Source organism: Periplaneta americana, chromosome 13 (genome assembly GCF_040183065.1).
Source record: "Periplaneta americana isolate PAMFEO1 chromosome 13, P.americana_PAMFEO1_priV1, whole genome shotgun sequence".
NCBI classification, from domain to species: domain Eukaryota; kingdom Metazoa; phylum Arthropoda; class Insecta; order Blattodea; family Blattidae; genus Periplaneta; species Periplaneta americana.
This window is the reverse complement of record NC_091129.1, coordinates 146,973,823-146,986,673: the sequence shown is the minus strand read 5'-3', so window position 1 is coordinate 146,986,673 and position 12,851 is coordinate 146,973,823. Positions and strand designations below refer to the sequence as shown.

General features: G+C 36.8%; 1 protein-coding gene across 3 annotated transcripts in view; it reads left to right on the top strand.

Annotated features, from left to right (window-relative positions):
* Nucleotides 1-7,559: 7,559 nt before the first annotated feature.
* LOC138712524 (golgin subfamily B member 1-like) overlaps nucleotides 7,560-12,851 on the top strand; it is a 65,031-nt gene continuing 59,739 nt past the window's right edge. For 2 of the 3 annotated variants that reach the window (XM_069844421.1, XM_069844420.1), the window contains exons 1-2: nucleotides 7,573-7,940; nucleotides 8,292-8,462. In XM_069844421.1, the coding sequence (XP_069700522.1) occupies nucleotides 7,898-7,940; nucleotides 8,292-8,462 (214 nt within the window). In that variant the 5' untranslated portion in view covers nucleotides 7,573-7,897. Of the gene's footprint in view, nucleotides 7,941-8,291; nucleotides 8,463-12,851 lie in introns of all 3 variants that reach the window. The other variant, XR_011335730.1, reaches the window with a different exon arrangement.

Sequence of the window (12,851 nt, the reverse complement as noted above, 5' to 3'; positions counted from 1 at the left end):
AGGCACTTGGGGGGCATGGAGGTAGAGCCCCATGCTTTCCATAACCTCGGCACTAGAATGAGGTGTTGTGGTCGGCACCACGCTCTGACCGCCTTTTACCCCCGGGAAAGACCCGGTACTCAATTTTATAGGAGGCTGAGTGAACCTCGGGACCGTTCTGAAAGTTTGGCAACGAAAAAAATTCCGTCACCACTCGGGATCGAACCCCAGACCTTCCAGTCCATAGTCAGCTGCTCTACCAACTGAGCTACCCGGCCACCCTAGAAAAACAGTATTAAGGTTATTTAATAGATTCAATGAAACAGATTTTGTAAATGACAGAAAAAGACGATAAAAGCACCGTGTTCTTACGGAGGAAAAACTGGATGAAATTGGTCCGGCATTAGAACGTAGCCCATGCAAGTCTCTGAGACATTTAGCACAGTAGATTTATAAAACTCTCTCAAACAGATACATAATGAGACAAATGCTTCAAATTTAAATATAAACAGAACAAAGACAAAGTATATGAATACATAACCACGAGAGACAATACTGTAAAAACTGTTGTCTTAAATGAGGTTACTTTTGAGAAAGTGTCAAGGTTCCGATATCTCGGCTCGATAGTCAGCGAGGATAACAACATATTAACTGAGATCGACACCTCAGAGCATTAGATAAAATTATAAGAACCAGATATATCTAAAAAAAAATGAAGGTGAGGATTTATAAAACAATTATTAAACCTACCGTGACTTTTGGAAGCGAAACCTGGACTCTACCTGAACGAGCAATAACCATCTTAAATACGTGGGAAAGGAAAATTTTAAGAAAAATTTATGGCCCTATTTATGATAAGGGAGAGTGGAGAATTAGGACCAATTCTGAACTACAAAAACTATATAAAGATCCAAGTATTGTCACTGATATAAAAATTAGACGGCTGGAGTGGCTGGGCCACATTATCAGAATGGACAATAATAATATTCCTAAAAGATTACTAGATGCCACGCTAAGTGGTAAAAGAAGAGCAGGAAGACCTAAACTACGATGGTTGGATGATGTTCAGGATGATCTAGTTAAAGCAGGAATTAAGAAATGGAGACGGAGAGCCCTAGAGAGGGAAGATTGGGCGGCAATTCTTAAGGAGGTCAAGGCTAAACTAAAAGGGCTGTATGACCACAGATGATGATGATGATGATGATGATGAGATTTATAAAACTTCTGCGGGAGTGGCAACAAAATTATTGAAACTAAAACCATACAGAATTCCATTATGTCATGAATTATAGCCCCAAGATTACAATTGCAGGCTTAATTTTTGTAATTGGGTGTTAGAAAAAGTAAATAATGAAGAACTTGAACCCTGATCGATTTTTTATGACGAGGCTTGAATTCGTCTGCATGGCCATGCGGCATCACACAATGACAGATATTGATCATCAGTGAACCAGATATTGTGCATGAAGCTCCGTTGTAAGTTTTAGGTCCAGTTTCTTCAACCTTTGTTATAATGCACCTAACATAGCGTTAATTAACTGTAAGTTAAAAGTATGAATTGCTGTTAAAAATATTGCGTTTCTTCGACTTTACATTTTACATTTTAACATTCTGTTTGTTAACTCTCTGTTAGGACCAGAGATTCTAGAGTTTAACCATAACCTATAACCAAGTATAGGCTCACTTCTGTTTTCTGAACTCTGACAATTGCGATTCTAGCTTGTTTCTGTTGTTTGATTCAGAGCGAATAGAAGTCTTTCTATTCTCTCAGGTTTGATTTCTGCTTCTTTCCTCGTCTGTATCACAATAGTATGGAGCAGCGCATTGGCATTGCTATTATGAAATGGAAAACACTGGAACAAAAAGAAATCTTGGGACTAATTTCTCTTCGTTCGAAAGAAACCTTCTGCTGGCAATTATTTCCCAGTATAAACCAATTAATGAGAATAAACAAACAAACGGATCTAAGTTGAAAGCGAAAAGTGAGGCTTGGCAGAAAATAGCCTAAACCTTTGTATGAACTTCTGGTCTGTCAAATCACAGAAATCATCCGCTCTGTTTATGTATTCATGGATATCATTTTCTAAATAATGCAGATATATAAGTTCAGCATCTAACGCACCAGCCATATTGGATACTTCTATGCTAACAGAGAGTTAAATGATTTAACTGCATGAAATTGGGCAGTTAAATTAACATAGGTTTTAACAGCCTGTTAGTACTAACAGTAGTTGAAGAAATGCTTCAACTGTTAAGTTTACAGTTAAAATGGAATAACACACTGTTATAATTTAACAAAGGTTGAAGAAATCGGGCCTTAATGAGTTAAGTTGCGCCAGCACACTTGCCATCTCAGTGGCAGAAGCGCTGCCTCCCACTGGGCATGTGGCCGTTCAATTATCACAAGCATGATGGCAAAGACTCACTGTACTTAGGTAAAATAAGATACATTATGTGTTGAGTGCACTGTAAGCAGTTTCTAGGCATGGTATACTTATCTAGAGGAACTGGAGGAACTGTGACTTGAATACTTGTGGCAAGTGTGATTCATATATAAGTTGTTAGTGCCATTAATTTAGATATCCAGATAATTTTCTCAGTCCAGAAGTTTTTCAGTGTATATTTTTTACAGTTTCCATTGTCGTCATGTTCACACTGTTTCGTTTTGTTCTTTCCTTTACAAATAATTTAATTTTCTACATGCTGTACTAAAATATATCATACTGCTCGCGCTATGTGTCTGCAGTCTTGTTTGCATTTAGTATTGCTAAGTTTTGAGTGTGTTTCAGCATTTTTATCTGTTTGTAAAAAATAAATGTTTCGTAATATGAATGTGTTCTGTTTTTCGACCTAGAACTTTGATTTAAGTAATATTTTCTTATTGATTTCCATTGATAACAAACATGCTTTAGAAATTTTGCTTGAAGACTTCTTTAACTCCAAACCAGCAGATTTCTTCAGACTCGGAACTGAGAAACTAGCCCAGCATTAGCAGAGAGTCATAAATAATGTTGTTGTTTTCTAATGCCAGGCGTTTGACAATAAAGTCATTTGACCTCTTGCACTCCAATATTTTTCAAAGATATTATCATGACCAGCCACTGAAGCACAGATTTTGAGGTGTTCCGAATCCATTTCTTGGTTTGAGTTGCACAACGAACAGTTAGGGGACTGATATATTCCAATTCTATGCAGGTGTTTGGCCAAACAATCATGGCCTGTTGCCAATCTAAATGCAGCTACAGACGATTTTCGTGGTAAATCGGGAATTAACTGTGGATTTTGATGCAGAGAGTTCCATTTTTTCCCTTGGGATTGAGTTATCAAATTTTGTTTGTTGAAGTCTAAGTATGTAGATTTAATAAATCTCTTCACAGAGTAATACGTAGATTTAGTAACAGGTCTGTAAGTAGCAGTAGGAGAATATAATTCATTCATAATATTCTGCCCAAGGGCAGGTCTCACATACAGCTTAATTGTAACAATGAAGACTGAAAATTCAGATGGTTTAAATTTCAACCAATCAAGATTGTCCGGCAGTTCACTAATGTTTAAGGAAAGAACTGAAAATCTAAATAAAATTTCTTTTACTTGCTGAAAAATCTATCAAATTAATTAATATTATGTTGTATAAATTATATTTTTATTTGTCTTCATTGTTTAATCAGTGATTATATTTTTAGTTAAACAGTCTGAAATCTTTAGAGGGGACATCCTGGCATCTGGAGGAAAAATTCCTCCCCATCCTCCCTGGGCCACTCCCTGATTTCATTACTGAACTTGCCACTAAGAAGGTCAGCATCTGTGCTGTAGCATGAACTATACACAACCCACAGCCCTAAGGTGACTGTGTAATACATTACTTACTTACTTACTGGCTTTTAAGGAACCCGGAGGTTCATTGCCGCCCTCACATAAGCCCGTCATTGGTCCCTATCCTGAGCAAGATTAATCCATTCTCTATCATCATATCCCACCTCCCTCAAATCCATTTTAATATTATCTTCCCATCTACGTCTCGGTCTCCCTAAAGGTCTTTTTCTCTCTGGCCCCCCAGCTAACACTCTATATGCATTTCTGGATTCGCCCATACGTGCTACATGCCCTGCCCATCTCAAACGTCTGGATTTAATGTTCCTAATTATGTCAGGTGAAGAATACAATGCGTGCAGTTATGTGTTGTGTAACTTTCTCCATTCTCCTGTAACTTCATCCCATTTAGCCCCAAATATTTTCCTAAGCACCTTATTCTCAAACACCCTTAACCTATGTTCCTCTCTCAAAGTTAGAGTCCAAGTTTCACAACCATAAAGAACAACTGGTAATATAACTGTTTTATAAATTCTAACTTTCAGATTTTTTGACAGCAGACTGGATGATAAAAGCTTCTCAATACATTTCATAATAAAATTATCGAAGAGAGTTTCTGTGATTTCTGTGCTGTATTAAGATAAATTATGTTACATATCATGGCAGCATAATACATTTTGCATCAAGTGTTTATTTATTACCTCATCATCTTTTCAGTGTTGCCAACTTAATTACTTTATGGCTAAATCTAGCATCTTAAATTATGAACTGCCAAAAAAAATATTGCTATAGTAGTAGAAATGTGTGCTTGAAAGAACATTAGGTTTGCAAGAAATAGGGACTGTTGAAACATATCAGGCATTTGCTTCTACATCTTCCTCAGCACCTTCTATCAAAGAGATCGCAGAAGACGTCAATGTTCTGATTTTAAATAGATTGTTCAATGATGCTGTATCAACAATGCAAAACTGTGCTCCAATTGTGGCGTACATCACAAGCCAGAACACGTGACTCATCCCTTTCTTTCACCCCCACACGTCATTGTATATGGTAGGGGAGAGGAAATATGTATTCAGTGTGTTTGCGGTCGTCACAAGTATGTAATTCAAAGCCGGGGGATTGTGGACCTCTCTCCTCCCCAGTTTTACATCCCTGGACTATAGGTTATTCAGCATCGATAGAAGTGGTGATAGCGAGATAGTATTTGGCGAGGTGAGGCCGAGGATTCGCCGTAGATTATCTGACATTTGCCTTACAGTTCTGGAATACCTCGAATACCCAACCAGGTAATCAGCCTAAGGGGGAATTGAACCCACACCCGAGCACAGTAGGCAAGTGCGCTACCACCTGAGCTACTCCGATGGTTGTGAAGATTTCGGGACTGTCTTAGGCAAATTCACATTGAAACATTTTTGACGTGAATACGTCTTTAAAATCAGACCAACACACGTGGTTCAATATCCATATTTAGGAAGACAAAAGTAGGAAAATGACGTATAAAAAAATGAAATAAAACCCTTAAATTATTTTTCCTATATAACTGAGTAATACTGAATTGATAATCTTAATCAGCGGAGTTAGTTGCAGAACTAGATAAGAAGCAGGTAACATGCCACATTTCGCCACCCAGCATTCTTACTCAGCAAGTGCTGCGAGTCTCCCATTTTCTTTGTGGTGTAACTCTGTTGTAAGTGGTCGATTCCATTCATATTTAGTATCAACATGTCAAGTACTTCTTTAGGTATGTAACACTGTTTGTTTTTGTTACATTTAATGTTATTATAGCATGTCAAATTAGCATGAATTGACAAGGAACAAAATATATATATAACCATTGAATGCAGACTTGGCTAAGGTATAGAAAAAAAACACCCTTTGTTCCGTCCCAAAATGATTTTTTTTTTTCACTTCCTCGAGTATTTAACTCTATTTTAAATTAAGTCTTAAGTGCGCAGATTTGCGGAAATAATGAATTATGCACACTATTCTTTCCAGGTACAGTAGTGCAATTTTTCTCGATTACAGTTACTTAACTATCTGAGAACCGAATCTGCTTCAATTGAAGATGGCAGTTTGTTATTTATGTATCATATAAACTTCCCGAGTGCCCAAAAGGGGTAATAGTACCTAAAATGTTACATTTTTCCCATAAGATAATTTATCGTTGGAGAGCATGAGGATAAAGAATATGAGTTTTCATTTTTAACGAAATGGACATTGTCTTAGTGAGCTACTTATTAAATTAGGTTCTCATCGTGATAGTAATGAAAATTTAGAGAAGACTTACCCCTGGAAAAAATCGTGGCTGCCCAAGAAAGTTTTTACATTACAGCAGGTATGAGGTCGAAACAAAAACAATCCAGAGAATTAGAGTTTGTATACAAAACAAGTTTACTATCTGTAACTACTGTATAAAGTTTCATGAAAATCTGTTAGACAGAAGAAAAGTTACTAATTTTGTCTAAATGCATCCCCCTGTAAGGGGTAGTTTCACTTAGACCAATGCAATGAGAGCTTGTATACAAAACATATATGCTATCTGTAACTACTGTGTAAAATTTCATAAAAATAAGTTAGATAGGAGAAAAGTTACTAATTTTGTCTAATTGCGCCCCCATATAAGGGGTAGTTCCCCTTATACAAACGTAACGAAAGCTGGTATACAAAACATATATGCTACCTGTAACTACTATGTAAAATTTCATAAAAATCTGTTACTTAGCTGAAAAGTTATTAGTTTGTCCAGCTAAATTTGCATTCTGGACCACTGTGCGACACATGGAGTACTAGGATGGAAACAGCAATGTAATTTTTCCATAGTGATTCATTCCGACACTATAACTTCGTGACTAATAAAATGATTGAAATAAATGTTGTCTTATTGGGTGGGGTATACGACTACGATGCGAGCATGACCTTGAGTTAGGGCTGCTCATACACAAGGCGCGGGTGAAGGCCTGTGGCAACTGGCAGTCATTTTGGGCATGGGCGAAAATTTCCGGGCAGTATGTCGCGACTTTTATGTGCTAACGCACTGATTTTGGTGCCAAACGAAATATCTCGTCTAGATCTGTTGATTTAAGCCAGACGTACAGCTCGTGCATTTTGTCAAGACACTCCCCCACTCTTCCAACAGAGCTGCGCACGAGATCGGATGAGTCTACTTACGAATTATAGGGGAATGGGTTAGCTTTGCCTTGAACTCTGTAGACACACGCCCGACCTTACCTTCTACTCCTACCCCCTCTACCGTGGCGAGTGTCTTGACGAAATGCATGAACTGTATTCACGTAAACCCATGGTCGTGTGCCACCCCCTTTATTTACGTAGTGTTTTTTACTTTACGCTACATTATATACTAGGGATAAGCTTAAATGTCACATTGGTAGCCTATATTATTTTTCGTTACTGCATACAGCGTAAACGACGAAAAAGAAATCTGGGGCCTCTAGGGGTTTCTCGTTTTCATGCATCTGTTTAATGGGAAATCACATTTGGCAACACTGATGTTTAATGATTGCGCATTGTTGCCACTTTAGCAACAAGTCGGGGTTAACGACAAGAATTACGAAATAGACACCAGCGACTTTTCTGGAGTTTATTTTATGTTTGTCATTTGAACTGTTGTTTTTCATTATATGTATTTGGAAACATTAATTTTGTATTTTGACATTTTAATTATTATAGAGATATTTTCTTTGGTACGTTGCCTGATCACCATGGGTACAATTTCAAAACTTTTTAAGAACAACCCTGCGCAATGCACAACATATTGACATATTGGGTAATCCCCTGCATTATCTTTCCTTCGGCGAATGCTTGGCGTTGTTAAATGGTGCAGTGTTTCATCAACAGTAAATATTTGGGTTCATATGTACCAGTACAAATTTTCTGCTGGGGCTACTAATAAATCATGGCTAATAGCCGCAATCAGGGATTGTACCAAATACTTTGTTATACTGAATATTGCTTACTCCTGATTTCTTATAGCTTGATTGAGAATGGTGCATAAGGCCATAGGGTTGGCAACTCTGTGATGGCGGCTTCTGCGAAGTACAATGGCGAATACTAAACCTAATTGAGGGTATTCGAATTTGAGACAGTTAATATGGAATCTTATTTGCCTTCTGAAATTGCAAGGCTAGTTTACGGTAATATTATATGTAATTTATAAATTGTCTAGTTTATTATTGAAATGTAATATTAAGTCATAAGTTGTATACTACTTATCACTGCAAGCCTAATACAATTTTAACATTTGCCTAGGATACCTTTGATAACCGAATGATTAGACAATTTGATATCGTAAAGCATTGTACATTTTGTGATGGTATAAAAGGAACGTCCAGCCGGGGAGGTGAAATGGGTGGTTCCGTGTTATGTATGTGCGGCATATGAAAATATAATTTCATATGATCGAGATTTCCTAGGTCTTCGTCACCCAGATGATTAGTGTTTACAATTATTTGTTTTATTTATAATATGAACATTAACTTCTACAGGTTATTTGAAAGAAAGTGAGTGTAATGCTTCAGCCCGAACATTCCTGGAACACTCTCCACATCTTATTGAATGCTCACGTCTGCAGAAACAAGGAAGGAAATTTATAACAAACATCAATGGGAAGTCATTAATAGAAATCTTGGACGAGTACTCAGTAGCATGCCATTTAGGTAAGAAATTGTTACCAGTAATTGTTGACCTATAGTATTAACGAGGCATGTTAATGGAGCAGGTGGAGGTGTTGGCATTTACATGTGTCGTTTTTGTGCGCTCGAACCGACACATTTCACGAATGTTTCCACCATACGCATGATTTGACTAGCTGCGAACAAATGTACCCAAAATAGCATTGTGACACTTTCGAGGCACAAAAGGTGTAAAATATGCGAAAAGAGAGAAAGGCTTTTCTGTAGCATGCGACACTGAAACTTCCAACTTGCATTTTTCTAAGTTCTATGGTGAGGAAATCTGTTACAGGATACGTTAGGCTAGGTTAGTTTGGGCTTTTCATATGTTTTGCTTATTGGAATCTGTGACAGGTTAAGTTAGATTAGTTCAGGGTTTTGATATGCCTTGTATATACCAAACGAAGTGAAATATTCATTTCGCGTTAATTTTGAAGTGTTCTACCACTTAATTTCATGTATTAAATAATAACTTTTTAGGTTATCTACGCTGATCAATTATTTCTAATTTTTTACTCATTTTCTAATGTATTTTCAAGTCAATTGACGTGCCATATGAATTCTTCAGATTCAAATCTGTCCTCCATCTGATATTTATACCATTTTTTTTCTCACGTTTTTCGTAAAAAAAAAACCTTCAGTGTCGCGTGCTGTAGAAAACCCGAAAGACATATACATGTGCATGGAAGTGCAGGTTCGATAACACTGTTATAACACATAAATTGATAATATTGTATCAAGTCTCTCATCATGTAGCCTAGCTGAATTACATCCATTCATCCTATATGACTCTGACATTGTGAAATATAATTCAATGTACTTCCATTTTAATTTGACTTTGTTCTTGTTTGTGTTTTTTTGTTTACTTTGTAGGTTTTGTTGAATTATTTAAATTTTTTTCATAATCTAGTTTTTTTTATCACTAGATAGGCCTACTATATTTCTGTTAAAATAATGTTTAGCTTTTAATTTCAACATCATAAGAATTATTTCAATTAATATAATATATAGTGACTAGCAGTGGAAAAATGTTACTGAAAAATACTTACTTACTTACTGGCTTTTAAGGACCCTGGAGGTTCACTGCCGCCCTCACATAAGCCCGCCATTGGTCCCTATCCTGAGCAAGATTAATCCAGTCTCTACCATCATATCCCACCTCCCTCAGATCCATTTTAATATTATCTTCCTACCTACGTCTCGGCCTCCCCAAAGGTCTTTTTCCCTTCGGCCTCCCAACTAACACTCTATATGCATTTCTGGATTCGCCCATGCGTGCTACATGTCCTGCCCATCTCAAACATCTGAATTTAATGTTCCTAATTATGTCAGGTGAAGAATACAATGCGTGCAGTTCTGCGTTGTGTAACTTTCTCCATTCTCCTGTAACTTCATCCCTCTTAGCCCCAAATATTTTCCTAAGAACCTTATTCTCAAACACCCTTAATCTCTGTTCCTCTCTCAAAGTGAGAGTCCAAGTTTCACAACCATACAGAACAACTGGTAATATAACTGTTTTTTAAATTCCAACTTTCAGATTTTTTGACAGAAGACTAGATGACAAAAGCTTCTCAGCCGAATAATAACACACATTTCCCATATTTCTTTTGCTTTTAATTTCCTCCCGAGTGTCATTTATGTTTGTTACTGTTGCTCCAAGATATTTGAATTTTTCCACCTCTTCGAAAGATAAATCTCCAATTTTTATATTTCCATTTCGTACAATATTCTGGTCACGAGACATAATCATATAGGCTACTTAGTCTTTTCGGGATTTACTTCCAACCCTATCGCTTTACATGCTTCAACTAGAATTTCCGCGTTTTCCCTATAAAAATATAAAGGGTAAATTCATTATTGCATGTAAGCCATTCACCTCCAGTTGCACACAGCAGTTATCATTTGAACAGACGATTAGGCTAGTTTGTCTTAAGGTACGGTCACACATCACTACTTTTGCAGCGCAACTTTTGTATTGCAGCTGCAAAAGTTGCGTGTCGTGTTCACACGTAAGCCAAAAGTAGTGCGCTGCACACTACTTTTCATGCTGCACAACCCAAGTGCTGTAAAAGTTGCAACTGGAGGTTGGGAGTCTGTTCACACACAAGGCGCTACTTTTGCAGCCGCAGTCATGCTGCAGGTTTCCATCTCCATGTTGACTTCTCAATATACATTTTGTGGTTATGTTCGCATTATTAAAAAACTCATGCGAAAGCTTCCTTATCTATTATTTGCTTTTCTGTCGTATCTAGTATTCAGAAATTGACATTATTTTTACTATAAAGCTTTTAAAAACGCTTATATACTTAAATGATAACCAACAGTATGTTCACATAATCAATGTTGGCAACCCTCCTATTTGGAACTACGCTACGGAAAATAAAAAAAAATGAATTATATCATCAGCAATTATGCTCAGACTGTGTTGTGTATTTAATACCTGTTACAAATAATTTATTTTCATCACATTTAACATTAAAATATATCCAAACAATAAAAGTATCATTGGCACATTTAGGTGGTAACACTGGTTGCAACCACAGCAAAAGTTTCAACAAAACCGATATCAAAAATGCTGCTGCTGCAACCCTGAGAACCCTATTCACACGTCGCTACTTTTAAGCTGTGCGCAGCATGGAAAAGTAGCGGGCAGCAGGTTCGGCAGCCGCTACTTTTTGGGTTGCACTGTTGTTCACACGTCGCAGTACAAGAGTTGCGCAGTTTTTTGTACCGCAGCGCTGTGAAAGTAGCGACGTGTGAACGTACCTTTAGTTTAGTTACAAGGTTAGAAGATTTGGTGATGCAATAGTTAGTCCTTGTGCAAACGATTAGGTTTGTTTGTCTTAGCTTAGTCTGTAGTTCATTAACAAGGTTAAAAGGTTTTGTCAAGGCATAACTATCTCTTGTGCAAGATATTGGGTTATCTAGGCTTAGCTTAGCCCCAAGTTGAGTGACAGGGTTGGAGGGTTTGGTTAGAAGTTAGATATCTCTTGGAGGAAAGGTTAGGTTAAACTTAACTGATTTTACAGTGTGATAGAATGGGTTAGGTTGTTTATCAGATGTACGGAGTGTGTATAAGGGAAAGTGAGCAGTACAATCTAGCATGCATTATAAAAACATTAGTAATAGATTAACATTTAAAATCTTAATTATGAACAAGTACTTAGGAACACGCAGGTCGACAATGGTCCAGGACAATAAGAGAAAATTCTAGGGAACAGCCTGAACAGTGCCCACGATTAAGTGTCCACCTCGCCGCGTTAGGTACAGTAGCGCTCAAAAGTATTTTGTACTTAAGGTTTTGTGTTGTCGGTACTGTTTGCATGCAGTTACAACAAAGCAAAGCACACAGCTGTATTATTCTATGAGTTATGCTTTGGTTATGTATCTAGAAAACAGAAAGTTCATAGAATAACAATATAAATGTATATACCATTAGCTCATAAGCATTTTGTGGTTTGATTTGGTGGCATGGTATACATTAAATATTGGTGTTTAGGTATTTAGACAATGCTTGTTTACTTGTACAGACCATTGCAAGCATGCCAAAACAAAAGGAATACTCTGTGGGGTAATTTGATAGAAGATGGGCAAAATCCAACATGGCTGACGAAAACTATCAAAAACGTTCTGCCAACTATGAAGTCCAAATGTCACCAAACATCGCAAAATCAAAGATGAAAAATCAAATATATATTCATATTTTTAAAGAAGAACAAGCCCTCCAAAAAAGTGAAAATATATTTAATTTTATTCCTTTGATTGTTTTTGGCGTTTCGTGGCATTCGAACTTCATAGTTGGTAGTACTTTTCTGGCAGCTTTCGTCCGCACTTTATCCCCAAACGTCACTAAAACACAAAACAAAACATAATAATTTATCACCTTATCAAATAAAATTCAATTCTCATTGACGTCTTCATTGACAACCACTTCACTTCCAGTATAAATGACACAGGCTTTAAGGCAATCTAAACTTAAACCATGTAGGCAACAAAGAACTAAACCAACACTTTGTCGTACAGTCAACTTTGCATAGATAAACCACGTCTTTACACTGAATGAAATTCTCTTCAAACACTTATTACACCTTAACATGTACAGAAAATTCAGTAAATAATTCCTTTAAACCACAGAAAAACAGTTTTCTCCTCATCATTCAACACAATCCTTATTCACCAGCGAAAGAACTAAACCAAAATCGTCACAAAATTAAATAAATGATTTCAGAACACGGATTCCTTCCTTTCCCTCTTACTTCAAAATTCCAATCTTGTGCACACAAAATAAATTATTGACACTGAAAAGTGACTTTTTGTAAGCATGATGATGCGCATTCGACAAATGCAGACAAATCTACATTGTAACATCACTCA